This window comes from Taudactylus pleione, unplaced genomic scaffold, assembly GCF_031769625.1.
Source record: "Taudactylus pleione unplaced genomic scaffold, aTauple2 ptg001394l, whole genome shotgun sequence".
Lineage (NCBI taxonomy): Eukaryota > Metazoa > Chordata > Amphibia > Anura > Myobatrachidae > Taudactylus > Taudactylus pleione.
This window is the reverse complement of record NW_028285794.1, coordinates 326298-350000: the sequence shown is the minus strand read 5'-3', so window position 1 is coordinate 350000 and position 23703 is coordinate 326298. Positions and strand designations below refer to the sequence as shown.

General features: G+C 52.5%; 1 protein-coding gene and 1 pseudogene across 1 annotated transcript in view; one reads left to right on the top strand and one right to left on the bottom strand.

The window, feature by feature from the left end:
• LOC148442753 (FH2 domain-containing protein 1-like) overlaps positions 1-23703 on the top strand; it is a 122698-nt gene that overhangs the window by 29859 nt on the left and 69136 nt on the right. Inside the window, exons 6-9 of the mRNA XM_088463528.1 lie at positions 10997-11097; positions 11504-11574; positions 13583-13690; positions 15873-15943. Of these exons, the coding sequence (XP_088319654.1) occupies positions 10997-11097; positions 11504-11574; positions 13583-13690; positions 15873-15943 (351 nt within the window). The remainder of the gene's footprint in view (positions 1-10996; positions 11098-11503; positions 11575-13582; positions 13691-15872; positions 15944-23703) is intronic.
• Positions 18351-23401, bottom strand: LOC148442754 (uncharacterized; annotated as a pseudogene).

The window sequence follows — 23703 nt, the reverse complement described above, 5'->3', positions numbered from 1 at the left end:
CACACACACACACACACAGACTGACACACAAACACACAGACTGACACACACACACACACACAGACTGACACACACACACACACAGACTGACACACACACACACACAAACTGACACACACACAGACTGACACACACAGACTGACACACACACAGACTGACACACATACACAGACTGGCACACAAACAGACTGACACACACACACACAGACTGACACACACACACACACACAGACTGACACACACTCAGACTGACAGACTGACACACACACACACAGACTGACACACACACACACAGACTGACACACACACACACAGACTGACACACACAGACAGACTGACACACACAGACTGACACACACAGACTGACACACACAGACTGACACACAGACTGACACACACAGACTGACACACACACACACAGACTGACACACACACACACAGACTGACACACACACACAGAGACTGACATACACACACACAGACTGACACACACACACACACACTGACACACACACAGACTGACACACACACAGACTGACACACACAGACTGACACACACACACACACAGACTGACACACACACACACACAGACTGACACACACAGACTGACATACACACAGACACACACACAGACAGACTGACACACACACACACACACACACACACACACAGACTGACACACACACACACACACACAGACTGACACACACAGACTGACACACAAACAGACTGGCACACACACACACACAGACTGACACACACACACACACACACACACAGACTGACACACACACAGACTGACACACACACACACAGACTGACACACACACACACACACAGACTGACACACACACAGACAGACTGACACACACACACACACACAGACTGACACACATACACACAGACTGACACACAGACTGACATACACACAGACTGACACACACACACATACACACAGACTGACACACACATACATACACACAGACTGACTCACTCGACCACCTGCAGGAAATGACTATGCAGAATTACTATTAATATAATGATGCATGTATATAGCTATATTTAGCTACAGGGCCGTAGCTAGTGTAGTGCGGCCGGTGCCATCGCACAGGGCACCACAGGTGGTTGGGCGCTGTTTGGACCTGTCAATTTTCTGTTTATTATCATTCTTGCTTGTAGCTTCCTCTTATTTCATCCCCAGCATCTCCTGGCCTTCCCTATCTCTTCCCTGGCACTTCCCCATGAGGCCATGGCCCTCTCTCAGGTGCACTATATTATGTCCCTATTTATCCCCAGCATCTCCTGGCCTCCCCTATCTCTTCCCTGGCCCTTCCCCGTGAGGCCATGGCCCTCTCTCAGGTGCACTATATTATATCCCTATTTATCCCCAGCATCTCCTGGCCTCCCCTATCTCTTCCCTGGCCCTTCCCCATGAGGCCATGGCCCTCTCTCAGGTGCACTATATTATGTCCCTATTTATCCCCAGCATCTCCTGGCCTCCCCTATTTCTTCCCTGGCCCTTCCCCATGAGGCCATGGCCCTCTCTCAGGTGCACTATATTATGTCCCTATTTATCCCCAGCATCTCCTGGCCTCCCCTATCTCTTCCCTGACCCTTCCCCATGAGGCCATGGCCCTCTCTCAGGTGCACTATATTGTATCCCTATTTATCCCCAGCATCTCCTGGCCTCCCCTATCTCTTCCCTGACCCTTCCCCGTGAGGCCATGGCCCTCTCTCAGGTGCACTATATTATATCCCTATTTATCCCCAGCATCTCCTGGCCTCCCCTATCTCTTCCCTGGCCCGTACCCATGAGGCCATGGCCCTCTCTCAGGTGCACTATATTATGTCCCTATTTATCCCCAGCATCTCCTGGCCTCCCCTATCTCTTCCCTGGCCCTTCCCCATGAGGCCATGGTCCTCTCTCAGGTGCACTATATTATGTCCCTATTTATCCCCAGCATCTCCTGGCCTCTCCTATCTCTTCCCTGGCCCTTCCCCATGAGGCCATGGCCCTCTCTCAGGTGCACTATATTATGTCCCTATTTATCCCCAGCATCTCCTGGCCTCCCCTATCTCTTCCCTGGCCCTTCCCCATGAGGCCATGGCCCTCTCTCAGGTGCACAATATTATGTCCCTATTTATCCCCAGCATCTCCTGGCCTCCCCTATCTCTTCCCTGGCCCTTCCCCATGAGGCCATGGCCCTCTCTCAGGTGCACAATATTATGTCCCTATTTATCCCCAGCATCTCCTGGCCTCCCCTATCTCTTCCCTGACCCTTCCCCGTGAGGCCATGGCCCTCTCTCAGGTGCACTATATTATATCCCTATTTATCCCCAGCATCTCCTGGCCTCCCCTATCTCTTCCCAGGCCCTTCCCCATGAGGCCATGGCCCTCTCTCAGGTGCACTATATTATGTCCCTATTTATCCTCGGCATCTCCTGGCCTCCCCTACCTCTTCTCTGCCCCTTACCCATGAGGCCATGTCCCTCTCTCAGGTGCACTATATATATTATGTCCCTATTTTTCTACTTCAGGGTCCATAGGGGGTCCACAGGGTTGACCTTGGGGATATAGCTGGATCAGGATCCATGGGCACCACACAGTTAAGCTTTTAGCTCCCAGGATGCACTTGGGTCCTCCTCTATATCCCGCCCCCGAGCCACAGGCACATCAGTGTAAGCTGGTGCCCGGCCGGAGTCGGTCACCGCGCAGGGGGGCTGCAGGAGCAGCCCCCAGAAGCTTTTTATTTATTTTAGTTTCTCTTTTTACTACAGACGGCAGCGAAGGGCTGTCTGTACAGACGCCCACGCTGCCGCTCTGATCCCCGACTGGCGCCGCGACGCCAGTACTGATCTGGGGATCGCGGCGGGAGGACAGAGTCCGTACTAGCCGGACTCTGTCTACCTCCCAGGACTGCTGCCGGAGTCGCCGGGGATTCAGGTAAGCCGCGCGTCGCTGGCTAGCGGCGGCGCGCGGAATACCTTAAATGCAGTCCTTTAGCCTCCGGTCCTGGGGACAGACCAGAGGCTGCTGGCAGTGGCGGCGGGCCCCCCCATAACCCGTGGGACCACTAGACCACCAGGGATAACCGGCAAGCGGGAAGCCAGCATCCCTGGGGTTAATGGCCAGCCAGGGGAGGAAGCCTTCCCTGTTCAGCGGCTCCTCCCCTCAGCTCAGCGCGCTTTTCAGCCTGCATGTCTAGCGTCCCTGAGCTGCAGTTCACTCGGCCACTCCTCCTCTGAGGTCTCTGGCGGCCATTTTTTTCTACATGTGGCAGCGCAGATCCCTCAGGGAGCACGCGGACCGGTCCCCCTGTGTACCTCTCCCCTGATTAAGGACAGCGTACACAGCACTATAGCCCTCCCAGACACTGAATCTGGGCGGTTGAGTGTAGTGTAAAGGTGCAGTGAGTATATCTTCCTGCATGGTATGTGACTTTTGCTAGTGCTGCCTGTCTGTGTTTTTCTCTTATTACTGTCAGCTTATATCTATCTCTTTCCTTCTTCCTTAGCCCTACAGGTGTGGAGGAGGGGCTTTTCTACTAACCTCACATATATAAATCAAGTATTTGTGAGGTCTGTCACGTACAGTTGTGTGCTACACAGTGCCATATTCAGGACTGTTGTTCAGCACACAGGGAAGTGCAGTTCTTTTTTCCTCTATTGCCATATATATTTTGTCTGTACATTATATTTGGTTATGTCTGAGGGTGAAGTTGAGCACTCCGGGACTCCAGTGTTGTTTTCCTGCAGGCGCTGCTCTGCGGGATCACATAGGGAAGAGGCATCTCTGGATGGCCTTTATGAGCGGTGTCAGTTGACTCCTGGTCAATCCAGACCCCCTATGACACAGGAGCCACCATGGGCTATGTTTTCACAGGTGCTGGTGTCTCTGGCGGACCGCCTTGCGGCTCTGTCTGCTGTCCCTACGAGGACTCTGTCCCAGCCTACCATTTCCCATTACCAGTGTACCCCGCAATTATTGCAGAGTTCCTCTGGGTCACAGACTGTGGCCCCTTATTCAGGATTGCCTATCTATTTTCAGGCCACTCCTTCTACACAACAGTCTGTGATGCCTTTCCAGGCCAATGTGGCAGCTCCTCCACCATGGGTGGACGTGCTCTCCAGTTCAGTCCAGAGTCTGGCAGCTGCATCTTCGACTTTTCAGTCGATGCTGCACAATGACAGGTCTGCAGGGGCGTCTAAGCGTGCACATAAGTTGCATGCGGCGCAGATTTCGGACACTGAGGGGTCCTCAGATGAGGGTGATGTCCAGGACGACTCCGATTCGTACACCTCGGCTCAGGAGTTGGAATCTCGGTCGTCTATTAATGTACGAGCTCTGGTTAGGGCGGTGCGTGCCATTCTCCTAATAGAGGATGAGGCACCTGATCCTAAGTAGAAATTCCCTAGTTTAAAAAAAAAAAAAAAAAAAACTAAGGTGACTTCGGCGGTATTCCCCCTATCTGATCAATTAACGGATCATATGGCGGTGGCTTGGCAGACACCCAGTAAGAGATTTGTGCCTCAAAAGAGGTTGGCTTCCAATTATCCATTCCCGGAGGCGCATTGTAGGAAGTGGGTAGCTCCACCGGCGGTGGATTCCCATGTCACACGCCTTATTAAGAGTGCTACGCTGCCAATACCGTCAGTTTCCTCGTTAAAGGATCCCACGGACAGAAAGGTTGAGGCTTGCCTTAAGTCTGTTTATTCCCTCTCGGGAGCAATTGCTCGCCCGTCCATGGCCATTTCCTGGGTGGCTAAGGCCATTGAGGGTTGGGCCAATGCCTTAGGGGACACTTTTCCTGAGGATACTCAGGAAGTCCAGAGGGCATTACTAGGACAGATGAGTGATGCGGCTTCTTATATTGGAGAAGCTTCCTTGGACGCTAGTCTGCTAACCTCTAGGGTGTCGGCTGCGGCTGTGCATGCCCGCCGCTCCTTATGGCTGAGGTCCTGGAGAGCAGACGCTGATTCAAACAAGGGCCTGGAGGCCTTACCTTTTAATGGGGAATTACTTTTTGGTCCAGACTTGGATAGGATCGTGGATAGACTGGCTAGGTCCAAGAAACAAGCTTAGAGTGCCAGGCGTCCCTCTTCCAAACAGGAAGATAAGCCTTCCGCCTGATGGGACGGGCCTCCCTCTGGGGGATCCCAGAGGGGAGGCTGACTTCTTCATTTCGCCCAGAGCTGGTTCAATACCACCACCGATGCCTGGGTGCGAGAAGTGGTCTCCCAGGGGTACGCCCTGTCTTTTCGGCGCAGACCGCCTCACTAGTTTTTCTGCACGAGTCCTTCTCAGGACATAGCCAAGGCTATGCTGATCAGGGAAGCTATAGACTCCTTGCTGACTGCAGGGGTCATTGTACCTGTTCCACAATCTCAGCATGGGATGGGGTACTATTCTGCTGTTTCTGGTACAGAAACCCAATGGCTCCCATCGACCCGTTCTAAATTTAAAGTCTCTGAACAGGTTTCTCAGGATTCCCAGGTTCAGAATGGAAACCTTGTGTTCCATAATTCTGGCTATGGAACCAGGGGATTACATGGTCTCCCTGGATATCCAGGACGCTTACCTCCATGTGCCGATAGCAACGTCACATCAGAGGTGTCTGCGGTTCGCTCTGTTGCACCGTCACTACCAGTTCCGGGCTCTCCACAGCGCCGAGGGTGTTCACCAAGGTGATGGCAGTTATGGCTGCCCACCTTCGGAACCAGGGGGTACGGTTGTTAGCGTATCTGGACGACCTCCTATTGCTGGCAAGCTCTCCGGAGGTTCTGCTGCAACATCTCCAACTGACGGTGGCTTGTCTGCAGATGCACGGGTGGTTAATAAATTGGAGGAAGTCATCCCTGATCCCATCTCAGCAGATGGTCCATCTGGGGGCCCTCCTAGACTCTCATCAGCAGCGGATCTTTCTAACTCCAGAAAAGGTATCTTCCCTACAGTTGCGGATACGCAGTTGCCTGGATTGTGCCAGTCTTTCGGTACACTCGGCAATGAGAGTGCTGGGTTCCAGGGTGTCTGCATTCGACATGGTGGAATTTGCCCAGTTTCACTCCAGGCCTCTGCAGAGGCTGATTCTAGCAAACTGGAATGGGTTGCCTCACCGGATCCGGTCACAGACCCTGGTGCTATCTCCGGATGTACGACAGTCCCTGAATTGGTGGCTTTAAACAGCTCACCTCCTCGAGGTTCGCCCCTTTTGGATCCCGGACTGGGTTCGGCTCACGACAGATGCCAGTCTTCGGGGTTGGGGGGCGGTGACAGGCTCCTTGTCACTTCAGGGTCGTTGGACAGCGGAGGAAGCGGCTCTCCCCATCAATGTTCTGGAACTAAGAGCCGTGTACAGGGCTCTGCAGTCGGCCGGCACCACTCTTCACGGAAGGGCGGTGCAAGTGCAGTCAGACAACGCCACCACAGTGGCGTACATCAATCACCAGGGAGGAACTCGCAGCCGGGCTGCGATGGCAGAAGTGTCTCACATCCTAACCTGGGCGGAGTGCCACTTTCCAGCGATCTCTGCAGTCTTCATTCCCGGAATCCTCAATTGGGAGGCAGACTTCCTCAGCCGTTACGACGTGCATCCAGGGGAATGGTCGCTTCATCCAGAGGTATTCCAACTACTCATGGACAAGTAGGGACTGCCGGAGATGGACTTGATGGCCTCTCGTCACAATCACAAGTTGCCCGTGTACAGGTCAAGGACAAGGGACGACGGCGCCAGTCTGGTGGACGCTCTGTAGGTCAGATGGACGTTTCAGCTGGCATATCTGTTTCCTCCGATATCCCTTCTGCCTTGGGTCCTGCGCAAGTTCTAGCAGGACGGAGGCACTCTGGTACTGGTGGCCCCAGCGGGGCCAAGACGTCCGTGGTACTCCAACCTACAGAGTCTGTCCATCGACGTTCCGTACCTTCCTCCTCAGCGGCAGGACTTGTTGTCTCAGGGGCCCTACCTTTACCCGGATCTGGGTCATCTATCTTTGACGGCGTGGCTCTTGAGACGGCCGTCTTAAGGTCCCGGGGCTTTTCTAGTTCCATTATTTCCACCATGCTGAGGGCACGCAAGCCTGCTTCTGCAAGGATTTACCATAGAGTGTGGCACACGTACTTTCAGTGGTGTGAGTCCAGAAACTTATGATCCTCAGGTATTCAGAGTTTCAAGGATTCTGGCTTTTCTTCAGTCGGGTTTGGACTTAGGTTTACGCCTTTCCTCTCTGAAGGTGCATGTGTCTGCTTTATCGGTTTGGTACCAACGTAGAATTGCTATGTTACCGGACGTACAGACTTTTTTTCCAGGGTGTTCTCAGGATTCTCCTGGCTATTGCTTCAGCAAGGAGGGTTTCCGAGTTGGGGGCACTTTCATGTAGTCCCCCCTTCTTAATTATTTTCTCCAGGACAGAGCAGTGCTTCGCACTCGTCCTGAGTGTTTACCTAAGGTTGTCTCTAAGTTCCATATCAATCAGGAACTGGTGGTCCCAGCCTTTCAGTCCCCTGATCTTACAGCAGGGGAGACTTCGTTGGACATTGTCCGTGCTCTCAGAGTTTATGTTGATCGGACTGCTTCTGTTCGAAAGTCCGACTCCTTGTTTGTCCTCTTTGGTTTTCATAAGAGGGGTTGGCCTGCCAACAACCAGACTTTGGCCCGTTGGTTTTGTTCTGTTATTAGGGAGGCTTAGATACGAGAGCATTTACCTGTTCCAGCCTCTGTTAAGGCTCATTCCACTCGTTCTGTGGGCCCTTCTTGGGCTGCTAAACTAGGTGCCTCAGCTGTTCAGCTGTGTAAGGCAGCCACTTGGTCTTCGGTTCAAACGTTTCTAAGATTTTATGCGTTTGACACCTTTGCCTCTCAGGATGCATCCTTCGGGCGCAGGATTCTCCTTTCTGCACAGGAGCGTCCCCGCCCTTAGTTGAACTGCTTTGGGACATCCCCAAGGTCAACCCTGTGGACCCCCTATGGACCCTGAAGTAGAAAACAAGAGATATGGTAAGAACTTACCTTTGTTATCTCTGTTTCTACGAAGTCCATAGGGTCCACAGGGCGCCCGCCCTGACGCACCTGGCTTCTAATGGGCTGTGTTGCTGGTCACCGGTATTTCCGTCTCCTTTTTCTGTGAGTATGGTTTCTTGTGTGTTCCAGTCTTCCTTCTCTCTGTTCCATATTCTCCTCCGGCCTAGGCTGCTTACCAACTGAGGTGCCTGTGGCTCGGGGGCGGGATATAGAGGAGGACCCAAGTGCATCCTGGGAGCTAAAAGCTTAACTGTGTGTTGCCCATGGATCCTGATCCAGCTATATCCCCAAGGTCAACCCTGTGGACCCTATGGACTTCGTAGAAACAGAGATAACAAAGGTAAGTTCTTACCATATCTCTTGTTATCCCCAGCATCTCCTGGCCTCTCCTATCTCTTCCCTGGCCCTTCCCCATGAGGCCATGGCCATCTCTCAGGTGCACAATATTATGTCCCTATTTATCCCCAGCATCTCCTGGCCTCCCCTATCTCTTCCCTGGCCCTTCCCCATGAGGCCATGGCCCTCTCTCAGGTGCACTATATTATGTCCCTATTTATCCCCAGCATCTCCTGGCCTCCCCTATCTCTTCCCTGGCCCTTCCCCATGAGGCCATGGCCCTCTCTCAGGTGCACTATATTATGTCCCTATTTATCCCCAGCATCTCCTGGGCTCTACTATCTCTTCCCTGGCCCTTCCCCATGAGGCCATGGCCCTCTCTCAGGTGCACTATATTATGTTCCTATTTATCCCCAGCATCTCCTGGCCTCTCCTATCTCTTACCTGACCCTTCCCCATGAGGCCATGGCCCTCTCTCAGGTGCAATATATTATGTCCCTATTTATCCCCAGCATCTCCTGGCCTCCCCTATCTCTTCCCTGGCCCTTCCCCATGAGGCCATGGCCCTCTCTCAGGTGCACAATATTATGTCCCTATTTATCCCCAGCATCTCCTGGCCTCCCCTATCTCTTCCCTGGCCCTTCCCCATGAGGCCATGGCCCTCTCTCAGGTGCACTATATTATGTCCCTATTTATCCCCAGCATCTCCTGGCCTCCCCTATCTCTTCCCTGGCCCTTCCCCATGAGGCCATGGCCCTCTCTCAGGTGCACTATATTATGTCCCTATTTATCCCCAGCATCTCCTGGCCTCCCCTATCTCTTTCCTAACCATTCCCCATGAGACTATTCCTCTTTTTTTGGGTGCATTATGTCCCTCTGAAAAATGAGGGGGGCGCAGTGGCGTAACTAGGGCAGGGTGAGCGGGGCACGTGCCGTGGGACCGGCGGCGCCAGGAGGTGCCGGCCCGTCCTAGTTAGCCAGTGTAGCGCCGACCACAGTGAGTGTGGTCAGTGCTACATATTTACACAGGAACGGCACTAGGCTTCCCTGCGCCTGTCCTGTGCTGCATAGCTGCGCCCCTTCCCTCACCCTGAGCGCTTGCCCAATAGCTCCAGGAGGAGGGTGGCAGGCGGGCTCAGACTGTGCTAACACAGACATCGCCGCCAGCGCTGGCGGCGATGTGTGTTAAACAGCAGCCAATGAGAGTCACATAGACTCTCATTGGCTGCTGCAGCCACAGCGCCCACTGCAAGAGCCAGCTCCTGCAGTGGGTAATGGGAGAGACGTCTCTCCCATAATGCAGAGCGCGCCAGCCTGGGAGGACTGATGTGCAGATGGCCGCGGGAGCCGGAGCATGGAATCAGGGAAGTATTTTACTTTTATTTATTGTTTAATGTCAGTGTGTATTTGTCAGGGGGGGACACGGCTCTTATACTGGGGCACTGCATCGGGGGGGGTACTATTACTAAGGAGGGGACTACTGCTGGGGGCACTGCATCGGAGGGGCTATTACTAAGGAGGGGACTACTACTGGGGGCACTGCTTCCAGGGGGGCTATTACTAAGGAGGGGACTACTGCTGGGGGCACTGCTTCCAGGGGGGCTATTACTAAGGCGGGGACTACTACTGGGGGCACTGCTTCGGGGGGGACCACTACAAGGGGGAATACTACTGGGGGCACTACATCACGGGGGACCACTACTGGGGACTACTACAGGGGGCACTGCATCAAGGGGGACTCCTACTGGGGCACTATATAAAGGGCACTGTATAGGGGGGACTACTACTGGGGGCACTATATAAGGGACTACTACTGGGGGTACTATATAAGGGGCTAACTACTGGGGGCACTGCACAGGGGGGACCACTACAGGGGCACTGAAAAGGGAGAACCACTACTGGGGGCAGTGCATAGGGGGGGTAACTGCTGGGGGCATTGCATAGGGGGGGTAACTGCTGGGGGCATTGCATAGGGGGGTAACTGCTGGGGGCATTGCATAGGGGAGTAACTGCTGGGGGCATTGCATAAGGGGGGTAACTACTGGGGGCACTGTATAAGGGGCACTACTGGGGTCCTACATAAGGGGGGATCACTCCTGGGGGCACTGTATAAGGGGAACTAATGGTGGGCTGCTTAAGGGGGACCACTACAGGGGGAACTGTGTAAGGGGGACCACAACTAGGGGCACTGCATAGGGGGGACTGCATAAGGGGCACTGCATAGGGGGGACTGTATAGGGGGGACTGTATAAGGGGCACTGCATAGGGGGGACTGTATAAGGGGCACTGCATTAAGGTGCTAATGGAAAGAAATGTTCCCAGTGACAAGAAAGAGGTTTTTGTCATGTTGACATGCCCCATTTTTTCAGTGGTCATGCTCCTTGTGACCATGCCCATTTTTTGGTGCGCGCACATAGTGGGGGCTCCTTTTTAAAATTTGCCCTGGGCTCCAAATACCCTACGTACCACTGGGGGGGGGTGCCAATGCTCTTTCTGGCACAGGGCACCAAAAAGTCTAGTTACGGCTCTGTTTAGCACAAACTGGAGAGAGACCGATATAGACACCCCTGCTGGTCACACAATCCCGTTCCTCATCACTAAGGCCGCCATGATACAGGAATGACGCACATTCTCCTCTCCGCAGCTTCTCTCAGCGTCTGCAGGTGATGATCCTGAAGGAAGAATTCTTTCCTCAGCTGAATTCTTTGAAGCAGGCCGTGGAGATCCAGACGGTGGCCTGTACAGGTGAGCCGGCCGCAGCGTGGGCCAGTCCTGATCAGACAGTATATTGTGCATTCTATGCAGGGGTGGTCCCTTCCCTTCCTCTGCACTGGGTACTAGATGTGTCGCCCTCCTCTAGGCACTGGCACCCGCAGTCATGTTTGTTGGAATGTGCTGAATACCTGCTGAATGGCGCTGTCAGAGGTTTATATGATGGAAACATGGCTGACTCCGCAGCGCGCAGACGACCGCCATGTTCTAGTTTGTGGGTTTGATCTCTGCTCACTAGGAACCAGTGGTGTCACTAACCTCTGTCTGCACAGTGATCTGTCCTGGGCCCTGCTCAGATGGGGCTGGCGGGGGCTGGCGGGTGTAACCCGCTCTGTAATACTGGGGGTAATGTTGTAACCTCTGTACAATATGTCTCCAGAGCTTCTGCAGTGTGAGGAGCTTCATGTGATCATTCACCTGGTGCTGAAAGCTGGAAACTACATGAACGCGGTGAGTTCACCTGTGCACACAGCTGCCATTATCGCTCCTTTATATACAGTCTAGTTACTCTATATAGTACCTAGGGCGCCCTGACACTATAATAGCAGCAGCGCAGGGATCTAGTGATTACACCAATATAACCTGTACAGAGTACTCGTATAATAGTGATAACCAGGCTGCGCTAGTGTCATCACACCGTGAATAAATAGACTTCCCTCAGGAGTGTATAAAATGGCGGCTCTGTCAGATGATCTTTCCCATGGACATAACAGGAAAACAAAGTTATACAAGGTCCATAGTGTAATAAATTCTCACTTCATTTATTTCTCCACATAGACAAAACCGCGCATAATGGCCTCTGCGATGGAACCTAGCTATCTGGTAATTCCCCATTGTTAGCCAGTTGTATACTCTGTGACACCAGTGAGTATACAGATATACAGATGTCCCTCATAAGAAGGACCTGTAGCTGTATTATGGTGGAGGTATCGGGAAACCTCATGCAGACTCCATCAGAGAGGGACAAAATCTGGATACTTCCTCTGCTGTAATAGTCCCGTCACAATCTGCCGACGCGTTTACACAAACGCAACGATCTTCTTCAACTCTACACTATTTGAGCGCCCGCACTAGCGGTCACCACTGTGTATACCCCTTATTTATGATTTGTTGGGCATTTCTATCGCAGAGGCCATTATGCGCTGTTTTGTCTATGTGGAGAAATAAATGAAGTGAGAATTTATTACACTATGGACCTTGTATAACTTTATATTTTCCTGTTATGACCATGGGAAAGATCATCTGACAGAGCCGCCATTTTATACACTCCTGAGGGAAGTCTATTTATTCACTGTGTGATGAGTCTATGACACTAGCGCAGCCTGGTTATCACTATTATATGTGTATATAGTACCTGTATGGCCGCTGCAGGGTCTTCTGTCACATGACAGCATAAGGATTCTGGGGCAATAATGTTCTATATTCTAATTCTGACAACTGGTCGTTTGGTTCGCGACACTTTCAGGTGTGTGCTTCTCGCTCTGTCAGCAACTCAGGGATGTGCAGTGAGGTACATGGCCGGGGAGGCACTGGCAGGGACATGTAGTGAGGTACATGGCTGGGGAGGCACTGGCAGGGACGTGTAGTGAGGTACATGGCTGGGGAGGCACTGGCAGGGACATGTAGTGAGGTAAATGGCTGGGAAGGCACTCGCAGTGAGGTAAATGGCTGGGGAGGCACTGGCAGTGACATGCGGTGAGGTAAATGGCTGGGGAGGCACTGGCAGGGATGTGCAGTGAGGTAAATGGCTGGGGAGGCACTGGCAGGGATGTGCAGTGAGGTAAATGGTTGGGGAGGCACTGGCAGTGATGTGCGGTGAGGTAAATGGCTGGGGAGGCACTGGCTAGTATCAGAGTTACAGATACATATATAACCCGGGGGTACATGTGGGCATTATATAAAGGTGCAGCAGTACAATATATAGTGCTGGGAATTTTATGAGTGTTGATCAGGGATGTGCAGATAAGATACAGAGGGGAGGCAGCGCCTCACCCCCCATACACTTATTACTCCAGAGGTTTTACTATAAAAATTATTAGAATAATACAAAGATGATATTTATAATATTTTCTTTACATTTTTCTTGTATTTATATTGAAAACTCTGTAGTATACCAAGTGTGACGGGAAAGGCTCTGCCTCACCTCCCTCACCTCCCTCACCTCCCTCACCTGCCTCACCTGCCTCACCTCCTCACCTGCCTCACCTCCTCACCTGCCGCACCTCCCTCACCTGCCGCACCTCCCTCACCTGCCGCACCTCCCTCACCTGCCGCACCTCCCTCACCTGCCTCACCTCCCTCACCTCCCTCACCTGACTCACCTCCCTCACCTGCCGCACCTCCCTCACCTGCCTTACCTCACAGATCAGTGTGACCTCTGATTGGCTGTCACTTTGCTACATGCATATTCATTTCTTGCTCACTGATTTAGGTGATATTGTTGTCATTATTCCTGAAGGGCGGATATGCTGGAAGTGCGATGGGATTTCGTATGGGATCTCTTCTGAAACTGGCTGACACCAAAGCAAATAAACCTGGCATGAACCTCATGCACTTTGTGGCTAAGGTAAGAGGGGGAACATTTATCAAATAAAACTACAGTGAAAATAATGTGGAAATTTTGGACAAGGTCCCAGACTCTAGAACACAGGCTCTGGCCATAGACTTCCAACTGGTCTTACTCATACAGTCTGCTCATAACTTGGTGGCTGGTATCAAATGCTCTCTGGCCATAGATTGGTGGATGAGACTGTTACCATGATCAGACTGGGTGGCTGAGGCTGGTATCCTGAGGGCACTGGTCATAGATAGGTGCCTGGACAGTGAGCAGTCTGGCTGTAGATGGGTGGCTGAGGCTAGTATCCTGAGGGCACTGGTCATAGATAGGTGGCTGGACAGTGAGCAGTCTGGCTGTAGATGGGTGTCTGAGGCTGGTACCCTGAGTACACTGGTCATAGATGGGTGGCTCGACAGTGAGCAGTCTGGCTGTAGATGGGTGGCTGAGGCTGGTATCCTGAGGGCACTGGTCATAGATAGGTGACTGGACAGTGAGCAGTCTGGCTGTAGATGGGTGGCTGAGGCCGGTACCCTGAGTACACTGGTCATAGATAGGTGACTGGACAGTGAGCAGTCTGGCTGTAGATCTGTGGCTGAGGCTGGTACCCTGAGGGCACTGGTCATAGATAGGTGGCTGGACAGTGAGCAGTCTGGCTGTAGATGGGTGGCTGAGGCTAGTATCCTGAGGGCACTGGTCATAGATAGGTGGCTGGACAGTGAGCAGTCTGGCTGTAGATGGGTGGCTGAGGCCGGTACCCTGAGGGCACTGGTCATAGATAGGTGCCTGGACAGTGAGCAGTCTGGCTGTAGATGGGTGACTGGACAGTGAGCAGTCTGGCTGTAGATGTGTGGCTGAGGCCGGTACCTTGAGGGCACTGGTCATAGATAGGTGGTTGGACAGTGAGCAGTCTGGCTGTAGATGGGTGGCTGAGGCCGGTAGCCTGAGTACACTGGTCATAGATAGGTGGCTGGACAGTGAGCAGTCTGGCTGTAGATGGGTGGCTGAGGCTGGTACCCTGAGTACACTGGTCATAGATAGGTGCCTGGACAGTGAGCAGTCTGGCTGTAGATGGGTGGCTGAGGCCAGTTGTACCCTGAGTACACTGGTCATAGATAGGTTACTGGACAGTGAGCAGTCTGGCTGTAGATGTGTGGCTGAGGCTGGTATCCTGAGGACAATGCTCATAGATGGGTGGCTGGACAGTGAGCAGTCTGGCTGTAGATGGCTGAAGCCGGTACCCTGAGGGCAGTGGTCATAGATAGGTGACTGGACATTGAACATTGTGGCTGTAGATGGGTGGCTGAGGCCGGTATCCTGAGTACACTGGTCATAGATAGGTGGCTGGACAGTGAGCAGTCTAGCTGTAGATGGGTGGCTGAGGCCGGTACCCTGAGGGCACTGGTCATAGGTGGCTGGACAGTGAGCAGTCTGGCTGTAGATGGGTGGCTGAGGCCGGTTGTACCATGAGTACACTGGTCATAGGTAGGTGGCTGGACAGTGAACAGTCTGGCTGTAGATGGGTGGCTGAGACCGGTACCCTGAGGGCAGTGGTCATAGATAGGTGACTGGACATTGAGCAGTCTGGCTGTAGATGGGTGGCTGAGGCTGGTATCCTGAGTACACTGGTCATAGATAGGTGGCTGGACAGTAAGCAGTCTAGCTGTAGATGGGTGGCTGAGGCTGGTAGCCTGAGGGCACTGGTCATAGATAGGTGGCTGGACAGTGAGCAGTCTGGCTGTAGATGGGTGGCTGAGGCTGGTACCCTGAGGACACTGGTCATAGATAGGTGACTGGACAGTGAGCAGTCTGGCTGTAGATGGGTGGCTGAGGCCGGTACCCTGAGGGCATTGGTCATAGATAGGTGACTGGACAGTGAGCAGTCTGGCTGTAGATGGGTGGCTGAGGCCGGTACCCTGAGGGCACTGGTCATAGATAAGCGACTGGACAGTGAGCAGTCTGGCTGTATATGGGTGGCTGAGGCTGGTACCTTGAGGGCACTGGTCATAGATAGGTGGCTGGACAGTGAGCAGTCTGGCTGTAGATGGGTGGCTGAGGCTGGTATCCTGAGGGCACTGTTCATAGGTAGGTGATTGGACAGTGAGCAGTCGGGTAGGTTGTAGATTAGAGAATTGATTTTGTTTGTAGACTGATGGTCAGGGATGAGTATTTATATTTATTTTTTCATGCATAGGAGGTGGAGAGGAACAATTGTTCACTTCTGAATTTCCCGGAGAAAATGCCGCACATCAGCCAAGCGTCTCGGTGAGGAACCATTTCTGTGTTTTGCCAACCACACAAGCACTAAACTGCCCTACAGTATGTTATAGCTGATACCACACACACAATATTCACATATGGGCTCGTGGTCATGTAAAGCCCGAATCTCTGCCTCCACTGAAGGCGTCACCTTGTCCTGTCATGCCCGCTATGTATCCTGTCAGTACAACACTGGTGAAGGTCTTCGTTACTGGACGAGAGCATCGGCGTATTCGCGTAGAACCACTTTTATCATTGAGATTTAGTCGGAATGAGGCGGCACAGATTGGCGCGGAAAGTTTCTACATTTTTGATCATCCTGAACACAAACTACTATATTCATTTGTATATAAACAGTTCACACAATAAAAGACAAATATGATTATTACAGCAAGCGAGATGATCAATACATTAGATGTTTGTCATAATAGAAATGTTTCCTTATTGCCCAAATGTTGCCTCCCTGAAAACATGTGTAAGACGGCCCCCAGGGGGGTAATATTCTTAGCTAATAGTGTTATATAGAGAGAAAACTCTGAGAATAAATCGGGTACCCTGGGATGTATTTACTAACCACCAAAACTCATACAGTACATTTTCTCACAGATATTGAACTGGCAATAATAATGGATGTAACTCCGGGCATGTTTTGTATTTGATATAATTGGCGTTATGAATCTGCTGAGAGTTGCCCCCATTTAGTAAATCTACCCCCATTGAGATCTCGTTACTGGAAATATGTGACAGAAATCCTCATTATTTAGTGCGTGTGACAAAACCTCAGTTGCTGGATGAATGTAATGTATCATCTGAATATATAGGGCCGATGGGAGCAGTGACTGGCCTGGGTATGGAGCGGGCATCGCCAAATCAGGGCGTTGTGGCCTTGCCCCCTCCCATTTTTTTTTTTTTTAAAGTACTATATATAGCTGGTAACGGGGGCTGGTTTGTCAGCGAGGGCACAGATCCATGGGGGGTTGGGTGGGTGGCAATCGCAGAGATTATGAGAGTTAGGGGGGTCGGGGGAGCAAACACCTGCAAGGAGACAGCGGATACTGCTGTTGCTCAGTAGCAGAAGCCTCCCTGCACCCACTGCAGTCTCCTCCCCCTACCTCCCCGATGTGTTACTGACCCGCCTCCCTCCAGCCAGCACACAGCAGCATGAGCTAGACTGCAGTCTCCTCCCCCTACCTCCCCGATGTGTTACTGACCCGCCTCCCTCCAGCCAGCACACAGCAGCATGAGCTAGACTGCAGTCTCCTCCCCCTACCTGCCCGATGTGTTACTGACCCGCCTCCCTCCAGCCAGCACACAGCAGCATGAGCTAGACTGCAGTCTCCTCCCCCTACCTCCCCGATGTGTTACTGACCCGCCTCCCTCCAGCCAGCACACAGCAGCATGAGCTAGACTGCAGTCTCCTCCCCCTACCTGCCCGATGTGTTACTGACCCGCCTCCCTCCAGCCAGCACACAGCAGCATGAGCTAGACTGCAGTCTCCTCCCCCTACCTGCCCGATGTGTTACTGACCCGCCTCCCTCCAGCCAGCACACAGCAGCATGAGCTAGACTGCAGTCTCCTCCCCCTACCTGCCCGATGTGTTACTGACCCGCCTCCCTCCAGCCAGCACACAGCAGCATGAGCTAGACTGCAGTCTCCTCCCCCTACCTCCCCGATGTGTTACTGACCCGCCTCCCTCCAGCCAGCACACAGCAGCATGAGCTAGACTGCAGTCTCCTCCCCCTACCTGCCCGATGTGTTACTGACCCGCCTCCCTCCAGCCAGCACACAGCAGCATGAGCTAGACTGCAGTCTCCTCCCCCTACCTGCCCGATGTGTTACTGACCCGCCTCCCTCCAGCCAGCACACAGCAGCATGAGCTAGACTGCAGTCTCCTCCCCCTACCTCCCCGATGTGTTACTGACCCGCCTCCCTCCAGCCAGCACACAGCAGCATGAGCTAGACTGCAGTCTCCTCCCCCTACCTGCCCGATGTGTTACTGACCCGCCTCCCTCCAGCCAGCACACAGCAGCATGAGCTAGACTGCAGTCTCCTCCCCCTACCTGCCCGATGTGTTACTGACCCGCCTCCCTCCAGCCAGTACACAGCAGCATGAGCTAGACTGCAGTCTCCTCCCCCTACCTGCCCGATGTGTTACTGACCCGCCTCCCTCCAGCCAGCACACAGCAGCATGAGCTAGACTACAGTCTCCTCCCCCTTCCTGCTCAGTGTTACTGACCCGCCTCCCTCCAGCCAGCACACAGCAGCATGAGCTAGACTGCAGTCTCCTCCCCCTACCTGCCCGATGTGTTACTGACCCGCCTCCCTCCAGCCAGCCCAGTTCAGGTAAGTAGTACTCCTTTCCCCATCCCCCAAAAATCGACATGGCATTGTAGGAATTGCCAAGCTGATAAGACTACATCAGTGATTTGTATGGCTCCAGAATTCTGACAATCTGAGTGAAAACAGAGACATAGAAAGTAGACAAAATAAATGCAGAAGTGAAAAAGAGTAAGGAGGCACATGATGGAGAGAAGAGCAGACCCAAGACAAAAGAAGCAAATGTGGTTTCAAGTGGATATTGTGACTTAGGTGTGAAGGAGTACCAGTTTGAGTAGTATAGCTGTGAGTAGGGGAGGCGTGAGGGTGTACCAGTGTGAGTAGGGTAGGTGTGAATGAGTACCAGTGTGAGTAGTATAGCTGTGAGTAGGGGAGGCGTGACGGTGTACCAGTGTGACTAGTATAGGTGGGAGTAGGGTAGGTGTGAGGGTGTACCAGTGTGAGTAGTATAGGTGGTAGTAGGGGAGGTGTGAGGGTGTACCAGTGTGAGTAGGGTAGGTGGGAGTAGGGTAGGTGTGAGGGTGTACCAGTGTGAGTAGTATAGGTAGGAGTAGGGTAGGTGTGAGGGTGTACCAGTGTGAGTAGTATAGTTAGGAGTAGGGTAGGTGTGAGGGTGTACCAGTGTGAGTAGTATAGGTAGGAGTAGGGTAGGTGTGAGGGTGTACCAGTGTGAGTAGTATAGGTAGGAGTAGGGAAGGTGTGAGGGTGTACCAGTGTGAGTAGTATAGGTAGGAGTAGGGTAGGTGTGAGGATGTACCAGTGTGAGTAGTATAGGTGGGAGGAGGGTAGGTGAGAGGGTGTACCAGTGTGAGTAGTATAGGTGGGAGTAGGGTAGGTGTGAGGGTGTACCAGTGTGAGTAGTATAGGTGGGAGTAGGGGAGGTGTGAGGATATACCAGTGTGAGTAGTATAGGTGGGAGTAGGGGAGGTGTGAGGATGTACCAGTGTTAGTAGTATAGGTGGGAGTAGGGTAGGTGTGAGGGTGTACCAGTGTGAGTAGTATAGGTGGGAGTGGGTGAGGTATGAGGGTGTACCAGTGTGAGTAGTATAGGTGGGAGTGGGTGAGGTATGAGGGTGTACCAGTGTGAGTAGTATAGGTGGGAGTAGGGTAGGTGTGAGGATGTACCAGTGTGAGTAGTATAGGTGGGAGTAGGGTAGGTGTGAGGATGTACCAGTGTGAGTAGTATAGGTAGGAGTAGGGTAGGTGTGAGGATGTACCAGTGTGAGTAGTATAGGTGGGAGTAGGGTAGGTGTGAGGGTGTACCAGTGTGAGTAGTATAGGTGGGAGTAGGGGAGGTGTGAGGATGTACCAGTGTTAGTAGTATAGGTGGGAGTAGGGTAGGTGTGAGGGTGTACCAGTGTGAGTAGTATAGGTGGGAGTGGGTGAGGTATGAGGGTGTACCAGTGTGAGTAGTATAGGTGGGAGTGGGTGAGGTATGAGGGTGTACCAGTGTGAGTAGTATAGGTGGGAGTAGGGTAGGTGTGAGGGTTTACCAGTGTGAGTAGTATAGGTAGGAGTAGGGTAGGTGTGAGGGTGTACCTGTGTGAGTAGTATAGGTGGTAGTAGGGGAGGTGTGAGGGTGTACCAGTGTGAGTAGTATAGCTGTGAGTAGGGGAGGTGTGAGGGTGTACCAGTGTGAGTAGTATAGCTGTGAGTAGGGGAGGCGTGAGGGTGTACCAGTGTGAGTAGTATAGGCGGGAGTAGGTGTGAGGGTGTACCAGTGTGAGTAGTATAGGTGGGAGTAGGGTAGGTGTGAGGGTGTACCAGTGTGAGTAGTATAGGTGGTAGTAGGGGAGGTGTGAGGGTGTACCAGTGTGAGTAGGGTAGGTGTGAGGGTGTACCAGTGTGAGTAGTATAGGTAGGAGTAGGGTAGGTGTGAGGGTGTACCAGTGTGAGTAGTATAGGTGGGAGTAGGGGAGGTGTGAGGATGTACCAGTGTGAGTAGTATAGGTGGGAGTAGGGTAGGTGTGAGGGTGTACCAGTGTGAGTAGTATAGGTGGGAGTAGGGGAGGTGTGAGGATGTACCAGTGTTAGTAGTATAGGTGGGAGTAGGGTAGGTGTGAGGGTGTACCAGTGTGAGTAGTATAGGTGGGAGTGGGTGAGGTATGAGGGTGTACCAGTGTGAGTAGTATAGGTGGGAGTGGGTGAGGTATGAGGGTGTACCAGTGTGAGTAGTATAGGTGGTAGTAGGGGAGGTGTGAGTAGTATAGGTGGGAGTAGGGTAGGTGTGAGGGTTTACCAGTGTGAGTAGTATAGGTAGGAGTAGGGTAGGTGTGAGGGTGTACCAGTGTGAGTAGTATAGGTGGTAGTAGGGGAGGTGTGAGGGTGTACCAGTGTGAGTAGTATAGGTAGGAGTAGGGGAGGTGTGAGGGTGTACCAGTGTGAGTAGTATAGGTGGGAGTAGGGGAGGTGTGAGGATGTACCAGTGTGAGTAGTATAGGTGGGAGTAGGGTAGGTGTGAGGGTGTACCAGTGTGAGTAGTATAGGTGGGAGTGGGTGATGTATGAGGGTGTACCAGTGTGAGTAGTATAGGTAGGAGTAGGGTAGGTGTGAGGGTGTACCAGTGTGAGTAGTATAGGTGGGAGTAGGGTAGGTGTGAGGGTGTACCAGTGTGAGTAGTATAGGTGGGAGTAGGGGAGGTGTGAGGGTGTAACAGTGTGAGTAGTATAGGTAGGAGTAGGGGAGGTGTGAGTGTGTACCAGTGTGAGTAGTATAGGTGGGAGTAGGGTAGGTGTGAGTGTGTACCAGTGTGAGTAGTATAGGTGGGAGTAGGGGAGGTGTGAGGGTGTACCAGTGTGAGTAGTATAGGTGGGAGTAGGGGAGGTGTGAGGGTGTACCAGTGTGAGTAGTATAGGTGGGAGTGGGTGAGGTATGAGGGTGTACCAGTGTGAGTAGTATAGGTGGGAGTAGGGGAGGTGTGAGGATGTACCAGTGTGAGTAGTATAGGTGTGAGGGTGTACCAGTGTGAGTAGTATAGGTAGGTGTAGGGTAGGTGTGAGGGTGTACCAGTGTGAGTAGTATAGGTGGGAGTAGGGTAGGTGTGAGGGTGTACCAGTGTGAGTAGTATAGGTGGGAGTAGGGTAGGTGTGAGGGTGTAACAGTGTGAGTAGTATAGCTGTGAGTAGGGTAGGTGTGAGGGTGTACCAGTGTGAGTAGTATAGGTGGGAGTAGGGTAGGTGTGAGGGTGTACCAGTGTGAGTAGTATAGGTGGGAGTAGGGTAGGTGTGAGGGTGTAACAGTGTGAGTAGTATAGCTGTGAGTAGGGTAGGTGTGAGGGTGTAACAGTGTGAGTAGTATAGGTGGGAGTAGGGTAGGTGTGAGGGTGTATCAGTGTGAGTAGTATAGGTAGGAGTAGGGGAGGTGTGATGGTGTAACAGTGTGAGTAGTATAGGTGGGAGTAGGGTAGATGTGAGGGTGTATTAGTGTGAGTAGTATAGGTGGGAGTAGGGTAGATGTGAGGGTGTATCAGTGTGAGTAGTATAGGTGGGAGTAGGGTAGGTGTGAGGGTGTATCAGTGTGAGTAGTATAGGTGGGAGTAGGGGAGGTGTGAGGGTGTATCAGTGTGAGTAGTATAGGTAGGAGTAGGGGAGGTGTGAGGGTGTACCAGTGTGAGTAGTATAGGTAGGAGTAGGGTAGGTGTGAGGGTGTACCAGTGTGAGTAGTATAGGTAGGAGTAAGGGAGGTGTGAGGGTGTACCAGTGTGAGTAGTATAGGTGGGAGTAGGGTAGGTGTGAGGGTGTAACAGTGTGAGTAGTATAGGTGGGAGTAGGGGAGGTGTGAGGGTGTATCAGTGTGAGTAGTATAGGTGGGAGTAGGGTAGGTGTGAGGGTGTACCAGTGTGAGTAGTATAGGTGGGAGTAGGGGAGGTGTGAGGGTGTACCAGTGTGAGTAGTACAGGTAGGAGTAGGGGAGGTGTGAGGGTGTACCAGTGTGAGTAGTATAGGTGGGAGTAGGGTAGGTGTGAGGGTGTACTAGTGTGAGTAGTAGAGGTAGGAGCAGGGTAGGTGTGAGGGTGTACCAGTGTGATTAGTATAGGAGGGAGTAGAGGAGGTGTGAGGGTGTACCAGTGTGAGTAGTATAGGTGTGAGGGTGTACCAGTGTGAGTAGTATAGGTAGGAGTAGGGTACGTGTGAGGGTGTACCAGTGTGAGTGGTATAGGTGGGAGTAGGGGAGGTGTGAGGGTGTACCAGTGTGAGTAGTATAGGTGGGAGTAGGGGAGGTGTGAGGGTGTACCAGTGTGATTAGTATAGGTAGGAGTAGGGTAGGTGTGAGGGTACCAGTGTGAGTAGTATAGGTGGGAGTAGGGGAGGTGTGAGGGTGTACTAGTGTGAGTAGTAGAGGTAGGAGCAGGGTAGGTGTGAGGGTGTACCAGTGTGAGTACTACAGATGGGAGTAGGGTAGGTGTGAGGGTACCAGTGTGAGTAGTATAGGTGGTAGTTGGGGAGGTGTGAGGGTGTACCAGTGTGAGTAGGGTAGGTGTGAGGGTGTACCAGTGTGAGTAGTATAGGTAGGAGTAGGGTAGGTGTGAGGGTGTACCAGTGTGAGTAGTATAGGTGGGAGTAGGGGAGGTGTGAGGATGTACCAGTTTGAGTAGTATAGGTGGGAGTAGGGTAGGTGTGAGGGTGTACCAGTGTGAGTAGTATAGGTGGGAGTAGGGGAGGTGTGAGGATGTACCAGTGTTAGTAGTATAGGTGGGAGTAGGGTAGGTGTGAGGGTGTACCAGTGTGAGTAGTATAGGTGGGAGTGGGTGAGGTATGAGGGTGTACCAGTGTGAGTAGTATAGGTGGGAGTGGGTGAGGTATGAGGGTGTACCAGTGTGAGTAGTATAGGTGGTAGTAGGGGAGGTGTGAGTAGTATAGGTGGGAGTAGGGTAGGTGTGAGGGTTTACCAGTGTGAGTAGTATAGGTAGGAGTAGGGTAGGTGTGAGGGTGTAACAGTGTGAGTAGTATAGGTGGTAGTAGGGGAGGTGTGAGGGTGTACCAGTGTGAGTAGTATAGGTAGGAGTAGGGGAGGTGTGAGGGTGTACCAGTGTGAGTAGTATAGGTGGGAGTAGGGGAGGTGTGAGGATGTACCAGTGTGAGTAGTATAGGTGGGAGTAGGGTAGGTGTGAGGGTGTACTAGTGTGAGTAGTAGAGGTAGGAGCAGGGTAGGTGTGAGGGTGTACCAGTGTGAGTAGTATAGGTGGGAGTAGGGGAGGTGTGTTGGTGTACTAGTGTGAGTAGTAGAGGTAGGAGTAGGGTAGGTGTGAGGGTGTACCAGTGTGAGTAGTATATTGGAGTAGGGTAGGGTGAGGGTGTACTAGTTTGAGTAGGGTGCGAGGGTTTACCAGTGTGAGTAGGGTAGATGGGAGGGTACATTAGAGTGAGGGGTGTAAGTGTTAGTAGGCTATGAGAGAGGCTGATTGGGCATGGTAGGTAGGTTTTTAGTAC